The sequence below is a fragment of the Natrix helvetica genome (assembly GCF_964273705.1).
Source record: "Natrix helvetica genome assembly, chromosome: 2".
NCBI lineage: Eukaryota > Metazoa > Chordata > Lepidosauria > Squamata > Natricidae > Natrix > Natrix helvetica.
In genome coordinates this window covers 195,015,879-195,031,296 of record NC_138552.1, presented here as the reverse complement: position 1 = coordinate 195,031,296, position 15,418 = coordinate 195,015,879, and the positions used below count along the sequence as shown (strand labels likewise).

At 40.8% G+C, this 15,418-nt stretch overlaps 1 protein-coding gene across 4 annotated transcripts in view; it reads right to left on the bottom strand.

Moving 5' to 3' along the window:
* The window catches only part of TRMT11 (tRNA methyltransferase 11 homolog), a 38,572-nt gene extending 23,315 nt beyond the window's left edge, over positions 1 to 15,257 (bottom strand). The window contains exons 1-6 of one of the 4 annotated variants that reach the window (XM_081941796.1): positions 15,234 to 15,257; positions 12,125 to 12,190; positions 7,180 to 7,253; positions 5,262 to 5,343; positions 3,791 to 3,883; positions 1,224 to 1,358 (exon numbers count right to left, since the gene is read on the bottom strand). In XM_081941796.1, coding sequence (XP_081797922.1) covers positions 1,224 to 1,358; positions 3,791 to 3,883; positions 5,262 to 5,343; positions 7,180 to 7,202 — 333 coding nt within the window. In that variant the 5' untranslated portion in view covers positions 7,203 to 7,253; positions 12,125 to 12,190; positions 15,234 to 15,257. Of the gene's footprint in view, positions 1 to 1,223; positions 1,359 to 3,790; positions 3,884 to 5,261; positions 5,344 to 7,179; positions 7,254 to 12,124; positions 12,191 to 14,156; positions 14,275 to 14,544; positions 14,682 to 15,233 lie in introns of those variants that run through there. The other 3 variants (XM_081941793.1, XM_081941794.1, XM_081941795.1) reach the window with 3 other exon arrangements.
* Between the last annotated feature and the right edge of the window lie 161 nt (positions 15,258 to 15,418).

Below are 15,418 nucleotides of genomic sequence, written 5' to 3'. Positions count from 1 at the left end.
CACAAGGAGGAGGTCGGCTGATGAATAAAAAACAATTAGAATACAGTGATTAAAAAACCCCTAAATAATTAAATATAATTAAAATACCCAATTAAAAACCCGTCAGGAGCGATATGGTTAGATCAAAGTTGAGCCAGGCCAGCTACTTGGAATAGGTGGGTCTTAAGCTTAATACGAAAGGAGCGGAGGTCAGAGGTATTCCTAATATCCGGAGGGAGGTCATTCCACAGGGCTGGGCCCGCCACAGAGAAGGCTCTACTCCTAGGCGCCGCCCCCCAACACTGTCTAGTGGACGGCACCTGGAGGAGGCCCTCTCTGTGCGAGCGGATTGGTCGCAGGGATGTATGGGGCAGAATACGATCCCGCAAGTGATAATGGATACAGTTAAATAAATAATTGATCATGATAATAATGTATATATATGTATTGGTTTGATAAGAGGAAATTTGATATAAATTGCAAATGGTGACTACGAAAGGAAGTTTAGAAACTCTGTTATTAAATATAACCAATTTTTATTTAGAACGTTATAAAGATGTAATGTTACTGGATGATATTGAGAAGAGCTAATGGAATGCCATTATGTGGTTTTGCTTTAAATCTGGAATATTTTATATAAAAGGATGTAAAAACAATTATAGTCAAATGAAGGTTGAGGTATGATGATAGTAATATATAAAAATATATTTGATTTAAAATATATGATTTGATATGAATTGTAGGTGATGACTGTGGAAGGGATGCATGGAAGTTTTTATAACCAATCGACACACTTTCTACAATTTGTAATGGAAGATGATTTTGTGGTTTTTTGTGTGTGTGTGTTTTGTCTGTTTGTGTTTATTCAAAAGGATAGATAGATAGATAGATAGATAGATAGATAGATAGATAGATAGATAGATAGATAGATAGATAGATAGATAGATAGATAGGCAGGCAGGCAGGCAGGCAGGCAGGCAGGCAGGCAGGCAGGCAGGCAGGCAGGCAGGCAGGCAGGCAGGCAGGCAGGCAGGCAGGCAGGCAGGCAGGCAGACAGACAGACAGACAGACAGACAGACATATACCATTCTGAGATACATAATGCATCTATTTCCTTTTATTTCATCCATAAAGTTATACTCTTCAACATTTACTTCTTTCATATTCAAATCTGCCAATCTGCCATGGTAGTATTGTTGTTTTAAAAACCAATAATTTCATTATTAATGTAGTACATTACTCACCCATCTTCCAAAGTAGAAGCCAATAGGCTGTTCTATACTGTTGCTGAGATAAATTCCATGATCTTCTAGAAACCAAAATGTATGATCTGGATTATTTAAATCTACACGTCCTTTAAATGGTAAAAACTGCAAAGACTACATGGTGTGAAGAGGTTGGCGGGGGGGGGGGGGGAGGAGAGAGGAATTAGAAAAAAATGCATTAATCAACACTATTATATGTGTAATATTGTTTATTCCTATCTACAGTATCCTCCTTACTTTTATTATAATAGGTGTAATACAAATAATTGAAGGCAATTACTGCCAAAACATAAAATGTGTATTATTCATAAGCTAAAAGATTATTTTTAATGTTAATAAAGTAGCATAAAATAAAAAATATAGCACTGATGATCTATTAAAACCAAATGTCAGTTGTATTATGTATTCCTGATGGAAGATACACTGTTTAAAAATTGGGTGTTTTTTCATCCTTTAAAGGTCATCGAGCATATAGTTATTTCGCCTTGAGCTGCATGTGTTTTTTAAAATCAAAACTGTAGAGCAGTGATGGCAAACCTTTTCAGCACCAAGTGCCAAAAATGGAGCACGCACGTGCTATGCATGTACACTCTTCAGAGCCACAACCTAGAAGAGGAGCTGCCCAAGGGCCATGCGCACACCACAAAATTAACTTCCGATTTCCCGCGTGCCAGCCAGCTAGTCTTCCGGTTACTGGCGCGCATGCACATGTGGCGATCAGCTGGCCGACGCCCTGGAAAACGGAAGACAAGCTCTTCCAGTTTCCGGTACTGCTGTATGCACGAAGTCCAGCTGATCGCCGCACGCATGTGCACTAGAAACCTAGAAGAGGAACGGGCGCTAAACGGCATGGCTCCACATGCCACTTTGGTCACGCGTGCCATAGGTTTGCCATCACGGCTGTAGAGGGTTAATACAACTAATTTTCTTTTTACTGCCAGGACCCTTGGGGAGGAGAACATCAATGCAGACCATCCTTCCTTGCACTCCCAGTGCATGAATTGTTCATGAATTGTGTATGAATTGTTCATACACAACTCAAAAGTTTGTAAGTAGAGTAACATCTGCTGGCTTCTAACCTTTGGCTAGCTACTTGGAAATTTCTTTTCACATTTTTAACCACAATACGCTATTACTCCTATACATTTTACTATTTCTATATGATTATTTCCTTAAACAAAACTAAAAAATTGTCTAGCTGTATCTCAAAGTGTGATGGGAGTTGCAAAATTTAAAGATGGTGGGTGGCTGTATTCGGCCACCTTGAATATATCATATCGAAGACAATTGTGCAACCAAATATTAAGGCTATTTTTATGCTATCTGAAGTGAGAAGAAATCAAGAATGTTGACAGGCTTTATAAAGAGATTATTTCATAGATCTACAAGGTGGGAGCCTGAAGCAGAGCACTGCAAGCTTCCCAAAAGTTATAAGAGGATATCTAGTGATCTCCCTGGAATGCAGGGGATTAAATTATTTAGCCCTTTTTTGTTTTATATTATGTTTTAGAGTGTTAATGGAAGCAGGAAACTTCTAAGAGGCAAATCCTCCAAATCCCTCCTCCCTACAAATAGTGATTTGGGATCATCAACAGCGTCATGCCCATCCTTAAGGAAAATCATGTAAAATCTTGCCACACAAATTTGATCATATGATCACCAAATTTTAGCAAAACCATGACAGAGTGCTGGATAGCACAAATGGAGAGCTGGGCAATTACCTGAGACCCATGGATCATTCATTGCTGGTGTGCCTTATGATATAATATAACATAGTCTGAAAAAAGACAAGGCACAGAGCAAACAATGATCTCTTCATTGACTTGAAAAACAATGAGTAGAAGACTAACTCTACTTGAAGAATTCTGAGCCCCGGGCTAGGAAGACTTTAAAGCTAATTAAATTTTAATAGGAAACCAACAGATGGCAGTGATGTAGGGGAGTCTAGGTTACAGCTTATGTAGGTATTTATTTAGCATATTTGTACTGTATAACAACCTGTCTTCCAAATGCTCATGAGTGTACAACACAACAGCAAAACAAATCTAAACACATTTTATTTAAAAAAATAAAATAAACATATAAAATTTAGAAACAAAACCCAATAAACTAAATAAATATTAGACAAAAGTCCCTAATTATTTAATTATTAATTTCTTAAATTCTAGGTACAGGTACATATGCCTTTCATAGTTCACTCATGAGAGAAAAATGTGAACATATCATGAGGGCTTCGTGAAGCTTAGTCTGAGGCTTGGTTATAGCCCTCAAAATACACGTGGAGGCATGAAATGAATTCTTGAGCATATGAAGGCTTTGCAATGTGACACTACTGAATGAATGAACGAAGACAACTTGGCTATGCATCAGGTATTAGAAGACAGGACAGAAGCAATTGTGATTTATGTTCAAAACAACAAAAGAATGTTAGCTTTCCAAAGCTATGTGATAAATGCTGCAACATGTATGTGCTTGTGTATGTTTCCTTCCGCAATATTATGAAATAAGAGATATGTAAGCAGTCGAAGAACTAAACAATTACTTACATCTATTCTTTGAATCTTCTCTGCTTGTGTTAGCGTTTTGTTGAAAGCATGGACTATTATTTTGTAGGTGAAGTTGGACTGTAAATATGGAGCCTAAAACAAAGCAAGAGAGTTTAGATTATGGTATAGGGCAGTGGTGGGCAACCTTTTTTTTCAACTGAGCCAAATCTCGCCAAAACCACGATTGAAATTTATTTTGAGAGCCACATTTTTAAAACCGAAAATACATAGGATGGTACACTGTTTTTAGTTTCAATAAACTCTGGCATTTGAAGCACGCAAGTCTTAAAGCTGTCAAGTTACAAGATCCTTGCACCCCTAACCCTTTAGAAAAAAAAAGCCCAGGGGTCTTCAAACCTGACAGCTTTAAGACTTGTGGACTTCAACTCCCAGAATTCCTCCTCCAGTCATATTGGCTCAGGAACTCTGGCATTGAAGTGTGCAAGTCTTAAAGCTGTCAAGTTGCAAGATCCTTGCACCCCTAACCCTTTAGAAAAAAAACCCCAGGGGTCTTCAAACCTGACAGCTTGAAGACTTGTGGACTTCAACTCCCAGAATTCTGAGAATTGAAGTCCACCAAGGGCATCAATCATATTAGCCCAGGGATCTGCAAAATTGGCTCTTAAGACTGGTGGACTTCAACTCCCAGAATTCTGAGAATTGAAGTCCACCAGTCTTAAAACAGCCAACTTTGCAGACCCCTGTGTTAGCCCAAAGCCTGGTGCTGGGCCTTGCTCCCCCATTGGTGGAGCCCCAAGAAGCGAGGAGGGAGAAAAAGAGACGGAGGCCAAGGAGCTTCCCCCCCCCCCCCAGCAAAAATCTAACCGGGGAGCCGGGCAGTAGCAAATTAGCCAATCAAGCGAGGAAAGCGAGGTCTGACCGGGTGGGCAGCGAAACTCCAGGGCTCTCTGTTCTAATTCCCCGTGAAAACTGTTGCCTCTGAAGCGTTTGCTCTACTGTTTGAACCTTTAAGCGCCCCTTTCCCTTTTTTCTTTTCGACCCACAATGATTAGGGAGGATCTTGAAGTCGGGCGGGTACGAGAAGTGAGGAGGCAGAAAACGGAGGCTAAGGAGCTTCCCCCCCGCCCCCTCCCAGCAAAAATCTAACCGGGGAGCCGGGCGGGCAGTAGCAAATTAGCCCGGCTCCCCGGTTAGATTTTTGCTGGGAGGGGGCAGGGGGGAAGCTCCTTAGCTTCCGTTTCTTTTTCTGCCTCCTCGCTTCTCGTCCCCGCCCGACTTCAGGATCCTCCCTAATCATTGTGGGTCGAAAAGAAAAAAGGGAAAGGGGCGCTTGTTTTGAAGTGCCCGAGAGGAGGGAGGGGAGCAGGCGCCCGGCACACAGAAGAGCCGCATTAAAATGTGTAAAGAGCCGCATGTGGCTCGTGAGTCGCGGCTTGCCGACCACTGGTATAGGGTATAGGACGCATAACACATATTAAATGAAAAACTTTAGCATTTTTTTTATACTAACCATTTTCTCTACTGGATAATTCTTCAGCGAAGAATGCAGTTCTTCTACAGATTTCCCATGACCCCACAGCTCAAATATTGATCTAAAAGCACATAAATACAGGTATTCAAGAACATTTTTATCCGACTTCTGGTTAAAAACCTCCAGTCTCTACAAATGTGATTATTTCAAATTTATACATTTACTTTAAAAGATATATAGATAATATTTCTTCCTAGCCAAAGACGTGTAGTATGTTTATAAAACTATGGGTCAGGCACAAAAGACCAAGACCATGTGTGATGTTGCAATTAAACTTATTTATTACTCATCATGCATACGCACAGGAATCTACTCAACTAACATTAGCACTGTTTTGGTGCTGGTTAAGGACCAATGGAATTCAGGAGAGGCAGGACTTAGTCCATTTGTGACTACTAAGATACTCTAGGCTGATTTCTCTTTTGACTCTGCTGTCGGGTCTGTCACTCTTCCTACACTATATAATAATATAAGAGCAGTGAATTATTATTACAAGAAAATATATATATACAGATCCATACAGAAATATACATTACATTCACATACAGGCATTCACTGCTTAAAACTATGATAAGATCGGCAAAATAGAATTAAAGTTGAAATCAACTGACAATCTAAAAGATGACCAAAATGATGGGCTAGGTGTTACCTCAAACTAGACTCTAAATGTTATTGTGTTATATACATCTGCATTGTCTTTCTTGAGCCAGCGGTCATAAAATTGCCCTGAGGTATTAGAAAAATGCAACACAAAATACATAATGCACTTCACGTGTCAAAAAACCTATAGCACAAAAAACCCATAACAAATGGCCATTATTTTCTATCATTCTTGATTCAAAAGGCCAAAGACATATTTCCAGGGATATTTAAAAATCAATCTTATACTGCCAATAGGATCACAATGAATCTTATTTTTAAAATGTCATCCTATTTTAGGGAAGTCAGGAAGAGAAAGGAGCTAATAGGCCCTCCTTGGAATAATTTTCTTGGTTTGTCATCCCGATTCTTGTTGATAAGGATTTGCTGCACTGATGTGGTACCAATCTGATTTGCTTGTAACCAAGGGACAGTAGAATATAGTGGAAAAACAGGGGACAAAGCTTTAGAGCAACAGCTAGCATCCACCTTGCAAGAGTACTCAAGGCTGTCCCAAGTCCAATTTGAATAGGAGAAAAACACTACATCACTGACATACAAAAGGATTGTGGTCGTTTGCTCCATTAAATGAGGTAGACATTGTGGCATTGAAACTATGGAGTTAATAGAGATGTTGAAAAGTAAGTGTGCCAAGATGCAATCCCTTTTGACAGCTCTCTGTACAGGTTAAGGAGTATCCCAAGCAGGCTACATCTGATTTTCAAACTGGTGTTATAACTCCTAATGAGCAGCAGCAAATTTCTGTCTTATTTAGTATACATCCGGATGTCTCTAAAGTCTCCAAAATAAGAATTACATATTTACTTCCAGTGGCTTTACAGCGGAGATGGATAAAATTTCCAATATTGCTTTTGTACAATTCAAGTCATTCAATGATATTTGTACAAAGGGACACAACTAAAGCATACAAAACAAAAATTCCTTGCACCACACCATCAGAAAACAAACTGAAATCACTTAGTCTCATGCATAGAAACCGTAACAGATAAATATTTTCCCTCTTTTTTGACATAGATGTAAACGCATCCTAGAGAGGCCAACTAAGGCAGGATATGTCAACACTGCAATTCATAACCTAGTCAAAGTTCTACTGGCACTGGCAGTGAGAGACGGAAGGAGATTTCTGCCTCTGCTGGAAAAAAGGATGAGAAAGCTTAAAGGGAACCTTAATGCAAAAGGGAAGCAGGGACATTTCCCCTCTCTTATTCTTATTTTTTTTAAGAACATCAGTCCTTACTTTGCACATACTGTTCGTTTCATTAGGCTTCCAGCTACCTCTTCAGAAGGCAAGTCAAGAATCCAAAATGGGCTCTGAAATCAGGGGAAAAAACCAGCAGTTATTACAAGGAATAGGACTGCAAACCAATAACATCGTTATTTAGACAGCTACAACCTTCTTTTCTTTCCGTTCCTTCCTTCCTTCCTTCTCTTTTTTATTTTTTTCGTTTCTTTCTTTTTTCTTTTTTTCTTTTCTTTTCTTTCCCTTTCTCTTTTCTTTTCTTCTCTTTTTTTCTTTCTCTCCTCTCCTCTCCCCTCCCCTCCTTTCTTTTCTTTTCTTCTTTTCTTTTCTTCTCTTCTCCTTTTTTTTCTTTTCTTTTCTTTCCTTCCTTCCTTCCTTCTTTCTTTTTCACATGTATTTATGGAGCATTTATAAAATGTTTCCATCAAAACTACAGTAAGTGGTATTGCAAAGGAGCAGCCACAGCCAGGACAATAATAATGGAAATACAACATATAATTATAGTAGGCAAGCATTATAATTGATATAGCAACCCTGACAGCAGAGTATTCCCTCTAGAGTATTCAGGCCCCAGAGGCTTTCCGAAACAACCAAGTTTTAATGAGCTTCTAGAGGGCCAGAAGAGTGGAAGCAACCTATGGCGGAGGGGGTTGGGTGGGGATAGATGGGGATAAACTATATGGGATTTTCAGCAGGAATTGTTTGTGTCCTTGGATGAGACAGGCCGAGTTTATATGAGACAGGTAATTTAAAGATTTTATTAAAGCTAGATAATCTATTCTGAAATATTTCCCCCATTTTCACATCAAAGGAGGGCTATGGTTAACCTTTATCTTTCCTCTTTTGAGTGCAGGAGCCGCTACTCAGACTTTTAATGCTGATTTTCAGTATGCACCAACAAAGATACGCAACTGTGAATAACATTGCCGCTTTTATTTTTAAAGCCTGTATTCCCGCTCAGTTAAACCAGTGGTCAGCAAACATCAACAAAAAATTATTCCTGAGTTTGAAAAATTAAACTTCTTTCTACTCCCATTATGAATGTGTAATGGTAAACCCTATGGGGCACGTCCAATTTTACACAATTACATGTCATTTGTTGTGTGCCATTGGTTGTTTTTAGAATCAAAAAGCATGTTAATCTTCATGAATGTATAACCAAAATTTGCAGCTACCGTATTTTTCGGTGTACAAGACGCACCGGACTAAAAGACGCACCAAGGTTTTAAAGAGGCAAATAAATAAAAAGTTTTTGCACTCTGCAAACCTCCCCAAAAGGGGCCGTTTTTCACGAAAACGGGCCTGGTTTTTCTTTTCAAAAAAAGGCATGGATAGCCCTCAGGAGGCTTTAGAGAGCTCTTGGGGGAGGGGGGGCAAAAATGAGAAAAATCGGGGCAGTTTTCACGAAAACGGGCCCGTTTTTTGTCAAAAAAAGGGCATGGATAGCCTTTAGGAAGCTTATAGAGTGCCCATTTTTTGCTCATTTCTGCCCTCCCAGGCCCCCAGGAGCTCTCTGAAAGCATCCTACAAGCTATGCGTGGCCATTTTGATGAAGGGGGCAGGGTTTTCGGGAGGCAAAAAATGCCATATTCAGTGTATAAGACACACCCAGATTTTCAGCCTCTTTTTTTGAGGGAAAAAGGTCTATCTTATAGTCTGAAAAATAAGGTATGTGCAAGCCTAAGTATCTTATCCCTCTCTCCTCCTAATGATTACACTTAGGACACCTACCTAACTCCTCCACCTATGTTTTTATTCATTTTTTCCACGTTGTCCCCCCTATAAAAATATAAAAATATAAAACAGATAATGCTACACGTTCAACTGTACCTCCCATTTCTGAAGAAGGGGCCGCATTGCACTGTTTATGACCTCTGCCACTGGAGAGTTTCAATCTTGCTGTTCATAATACCTATTTGGTGCTCTTCCTTTAATTAGTAACTCTGTCACATCAGGCCTGAACTGATGCTACTAAGAACAGCAAAGCTCTGGAGTGGATCTTCAGCTCTCCTCAGGGAGAAACCAATTGATTACCAAAGAAGAGCAGATGATGTACGGTGCTTTGTTGGAAAATGCTATTTAAATCTCCAGCAAGATATATTGGCAGCAGTTGCCAAGATACAAATTAGAGGAAACTGGGAGGAGGAGGAGAATTGGAGACATGTTGAAAAATGTGATGAAATGAAGATGAAATATAGAAAAATATATTTCCAGTGTATATCAGAAACAAAATGCTTCTTTTTCTTCCTTGCTTTGCTTGCTTGTTTTAACCAGCAGGAGTCTGGAAATTGATTCATGAAATGTGACCCAAAATTTGTATCAGATTTGAAACTGTTGGCTCCTGAAATTCCACCACCACCACCCCCAAAAAAAAACCTGGGAAGAAAAAGACAGAGGGACAAGATATTTTGCAGGCGTTGAAGTACAGGTAGTTTTCAATTTACAAACATTTTTCAGTGATAGTTTGAAGCTACAACAGCACTGAAAAAAAGTGACTTATGACCGTTTTTCACTCATACAACCACTGCAGCATTCCCATGATCACATGATCAAAATTTGGGCACTTGGCAATTGGTACGTATTTATAATAGTTGCACTGTCCTAGGGTCATGAGACAAGCAAAGTCAATGGGGAAGCCAGATCACTTAACAATCAGATGATTTACTTAACAATTTTACTTTATTTACCACTATATTATATGAGATAGACTCATTACATGCAAAGTAAGATAGTTCAAGCTGTGATTTGTCATAATTGTGATGATTATGGCTTACAGCTCATGAAAACCCCAAATCCACAATCTCATAAAATTAGAATATTGTGAAAATGTGCAATATTCTATGCTGAAAGTGCCCCACTCTAATCAGCTAATTAAGCCATAACACCTGCAAAGGGTTCCTGAGCCTTTAAATGGTCTCTCTGTCTGGTTCAGTAGAAATCACAATCATGGGAAAGACTGCTGACCTGACAGTTGTGCAGAAAACCATCATTGACACTCTCCATAAGGAGGGAAAGCCTCAAAAGGAATTGCAAAAGAAGTTGGATGTTCCCAAAGTGCTGCATCAAAGCACATTAATAGAAAGTTATGTGGAAGGGGAAAGTGTGGAAGAAAAAGCTGCACAAGCAGCAGGGATGTCCGCAGCCTGGAGAGGATTGTCAGGAAAAGGCCATTCAAAAGTGTTGGAGACTTTCACAAGGAGTGGACTGAGGCTGGAGTCAGTGCATCAAGAGCCACCACACACAGACGGATCCTGGACATGAGCTTCAAATGTCGTATTCCTCTTGTCAAGCCGCTCCTGAACAACAAACAACGTCAGAAGCGTCTTACCTGGGCTAAAGAAAAAGAGACCTGGTCTGTTGCTCAGTGGCCCAAAGTCCTCTTTTCTGATGAGAGCAACTTTTGCATCTCATTTGGAAACCAAAGACCCAGAGTATGGAGGAAAAATGGAGAGGCACACACTGCAAGATGCTTGAAGTCCAGTATGAAGTTTCCACAGTCTGTGTTGATTTGGGGAGCCATGTCATCTGCTGGTGTTGGTCCACTGTGCTTCATTAAGTCCAGGGTCAACGCAGCTGTCTACCAGGAGATTTTGGAGCACTTCATGCTTCCTTCCGCTGACGAGCTTTATGGGGATGCTGACTTCATTTTCCAGCAGGACTTTGCACCTGCCCATACTGCCAAAAGCACCAAAACTTGGTTCAATGACCGTGGGGTTACTGTGCTTGATTGGCCAGCAAACTCGCCTGACCCGAACCCCATAGAGAATCTATGGGGCATTGCCAAGAGAAAGATGAGAGAGCTGAAGGCCGCTATTGAAGCATCCTGGTCTTCCATAACACCTCAGCAGTGCCACAGGCTGATAGCTTCCATGCCATGCCGCATTGAGGCAGTAATTGCTGCAAAAGGGGCCAAAACCAAGTACTGAGTACATATCCATGCTTATACTTTTCAGAGGTCCGATATTGTTCTATGTACAATCCTTGTTTTGATTGCTTGCTTGTAATATTCTAATTTTCTGACATGGTGGATTTGGGGTTTTCATGAGCTGTACGCCATAATCATCACAATTAGGGCAAATCACGGCTTGAACTATCTTGCTTTGCATATAATGAGTCTATCTCATTTATTAGTTTCACCTTTTAAGTTGCATTACTGAAATAAATGAACTTTTGCACGATATTCTAATTTTTCGAGTTTCACCTGTATTTTAGCGCATGCGCTCAGAAGCCCGACTGGGCTTATTATCCGAGGTGGTCTTATTTTCGGGGGAATAGGGTACCTATATGGTCACATAAATGCCAAGATAAGTAAGCAAATGACTCGTTTTCATTCCAGGAAATGAATCTCTCCATATATTGTGCTCAGCAATCATAGTATTCTGGAATTCAGTGCTCCCAGATTGTTCTAGATTCTGCTTAAAAGCAGGGTTCACTGGCAAGACAATGCTGCTCCCTGTAGCTGTCTTTCTTGGCCTATCTGCTCCTCAAAAGAAGTCTCAAGAAAAGGTGATGTCCTTCCATGATTACCCACAGATTGCAAGGAGAGGGCCAGCTGCCAAGGATAATAGGTATTCTGTCACCCAACTTAAGGATGTGGTATCAATTCTCAATGTTCAGACGTGTGGCCAGAAAAATATCAGATCAAAAAAAGGGCCCAATATACATGCATATCTTTTTGGAAATATAGCCTGCATTTTCATGGCACTGAACAACTGTCAACATTTTTCACAGGAAATATTTTGTTTCCCACATTATACTTTTCAAATTATTTCATGCAAATAAAACATTGCATCAATGTAATTAGAATAATATTCCTTATTATCCTAGGAATAATATATCTCAAGATTTTTATCATGATTAAGATTAAAGCTTGGCTTCAAAAATATTCATTTCACAAAACAATCTCATAAAAAATACATTTCATCTTCTGTCTAATTCTTACCTTTAATCTCAGTTCTTGTGAATTGCTGAACCTTCCATCACAGAGGGAAAGCAAAGACTTTATTTCCTAGAAGAAAGTAAGATATGATCAATCATTTTGGAAACAACATTTTAATAAACATCCTAAAATCATATAATACTGTTATTGCATTATTACTGACACGCTGGGCAACCACGTTGCAAGGATGCCAGACCATTGCATCCCCAAACATCTCCTCTATGATGAGCCGTCTCAAGGAAAGCAATTGCACGGGGAACAAAGGAAATGCTACAAAGATGTTGAAATCTCCTTCAAGTCCCTGGATATTGATTCCACCTCCTGGGAAACCCTGACACGAGATAGATCAACACGGCGCACACTGATCCACCAAGGCTGCCAGGCATCTGAGGATGGAAAAACCAACCATAGCACAAGAGAAACACAGCACAAGAGCACTCCACAAAGCCAGAGCTGCAAATGCTGCAACAATGGTGCCCATAGGTGTGCCCGTCATGTGGCAGAACATTTTGTGTTCGTATAGCCCTTACCAGCCACTTGCAGACACATTGTGGACAACCCACAACCTGTTAAGATGTCAAGGTCCTCTTCGAACACGATGGACGAGCATCATCATTATTACAGTATTCTTTATCCTTCAAAAAATACAGCTTATGGCTATCTTCTTTAAGAATGACTTCAGGAGAGCCAGTTTGGTGTAACAATGAAGGCGCCACACTATAAATTAGGAGATTGTGAGTTCTAGTCCCACGTTAGGCACAAAACCAACTGAGTGCCTTTGGGCCAATCACTTTCCCAGTAGCCTAGGAAGGTGGAAATGGGAAGCCACTTCTGAAATCTTGCCAAGAAAATTGCAGGAACCTATCCAGGCTTGTCACCAAGAATCAAAAACTGATTCAAAGGCACCAAATAACCATCAGTGGTGAATAATCCAAAGGCTGAGTAGATTTTCACTCTATAAGTCATACTGGAAAACCCAGAATGCTAGTTGCCGTAATTGCTTTCTCCTTCCACCCCTTCCAGAGTAGGTACAGCCAAATATTACTTGGCTTGGAAGGATGGGAATAAAGAAGGCCTCTTAAAATATTTACATCTTACCCCAGGTAAGTATAAACACACAGAAGCAAAATAGCCAACTGTTTTCCCACCTCTGCCTTGGCAGGAAAAAGAGAAGGCAAGGCTGTATTTTGGGTTATCGAACCTGACATTAAGCCAAATAGGGCAAGGCTATTCAATTGGAAAAGAAGCATTGGAGTGAATGAGAACGAAGTGCAGCAAGTGCAGAATGTTCTCCATGCAATGTGGAGGAGAAAGATACAGTTGATGCAGTGCAAGAAAATTTGGACAAGTTGCTTCCTCAACAGGTAGCATTTACACTTCCTCATCCATTCTCACCTCCCAATATGGCAATTGGCCCAACCTAAGCAGTCCTATCCAATTCTCAAGAGATTGCCTAGACAAGTACCAGCAGTTTTCTTGGCAAGGTTTTTCATGGGTGTTTACCATTATTGCCCCTTTCTCAGAGCTGGAGTATGACTGGCCCAAGGGTCATTGATTCTGTGCCTTCGGCAGGAGTAGAACTCATGGTCTCCAGTCTGATCTCTTTTAACAGTGACATCAAACTGGTTCTCAAGTTTACATGACTAGTAAAATAAATCAGAGGGGAGTCAAGGAAGGTTCTTCTACTCATGTTGATGTTCATATTGAATCTTCAATATAAATCTGCACAAAGAAGCTGTACAGAGTATGTCCAAGATTTGAGGTTCCTGAAATTCTATCCAACCTTTTTTCTCTCCCGTTCCAACGTGTATGCAATCAACTTCCGTATTAATATGCTACAGCCACAGGCATCTCACCTAGTAAATTCTGAAAGACCAGGGTAGGGAAAGATCATCACGATTGTTAATTGTCGACCACTGGAGAGCACACAATAATAATATTAATAAAAATTACACTTAATACTCTGAAGCTATGCTCAAATCCCATGGGCTACTACACAACTATAACGTGAACAAACAGAAATTCTCATAACGACCTCTCTTCCACCCCACTCCTTGGACGTCGTAGTTCTTTGAAGTGAATCTTCTTGGGTTTTTTGCAGCTTGGGGAAATGCTCCAAGGCTCCTACCGGTAGTAGGAAACCCGCAGCGTGGAGTGTCACCGTGCCAGCGTAGGACTAGCAAAGGCCTACATGACCCCGTTTTATTCGTCTGCCAAAAAAAAAAAAAGGAACCCCAAAGTTGCGGGACTTTCCAATCCCCATTCTGCAGCGCCGGAATAAGCAAAAGAATTCATACGGCGCCGAACCCCCAAGGGAGGGTTGAGATAAGATCCGGAGGCGCGTGGAGGCCGCGCGCGCCCGCGCGCGCTCAGTCCCCGGAAAATTCCAAGAGGCAGAAAGGGCTCGCGCGCGCGCTCCGCACCTCGGACTCACCGGCAACCGGAATTCTACGTTCTGCTGCGCTAGGAGCAGCAAGTACTGCCCATAGCCCGTTTTCGCCAACGCCATAGTCCCGGCTCGCGCTCTTAGAGGCGGCCGTACGCGCGCGCGGGGAGTAGGAGGCGGGGTCGAGGCTGGGGAAAAGGAGGAAACATTGTCGAAGCGCCCCGGACTTGGGAAGAAAAGCGCAGAATTTTTACTGGTCTGAATGGTGGGGAAGGCGCTAGCTAGATTTACACTAATTTTATTGTCATTTTGAATGTACACTAATCGGCATACATTAAAATGAAATCTCGTTGCATACAGCGAATTTGCTACTATCTCAGCCAAGGCAATGACGGTGAGGATAACTGCTACTGCATCATTACGGACCCTGCTGCCATAGGGACCTTATAGAGTAGAGTAGAATTGAATTGAATTCTTTATAGGCCAAGTGAGATTGGACACACAAGGAATTCGTCTTAGGGTACAAATAAGCAACCAGGAAACAATCAATATCAATATAAATCGTAAGGATACAAGCAACAAAGTTGCAGTCATAAGTGGGAGGAGATGGGTGATAGGAACGATGAGAAGACTAATAGTAATTTTATTGCCGTGCAAACTTTGTTTGACTTAATACAAATTGTTATTTTTTCAGTAGGATCTGTAGGAGAGTAAAGAAATAAGTACCGGTAGGGAAATTTTAGCCAGCGAAGTTCTTCGCGGGTTCTGATCTGCAATGTTTATTGTTAACCGTGAGAGCTGCTGAGAACTCGCTTCTTGTCCAGCTCGGTGAAATTCGTACCTCGGCATGGGTGAATCGGTTCCCTAGTAAACGAGATCCGCTTAGAAATTTGGGGCCCGTAGATGAGCTG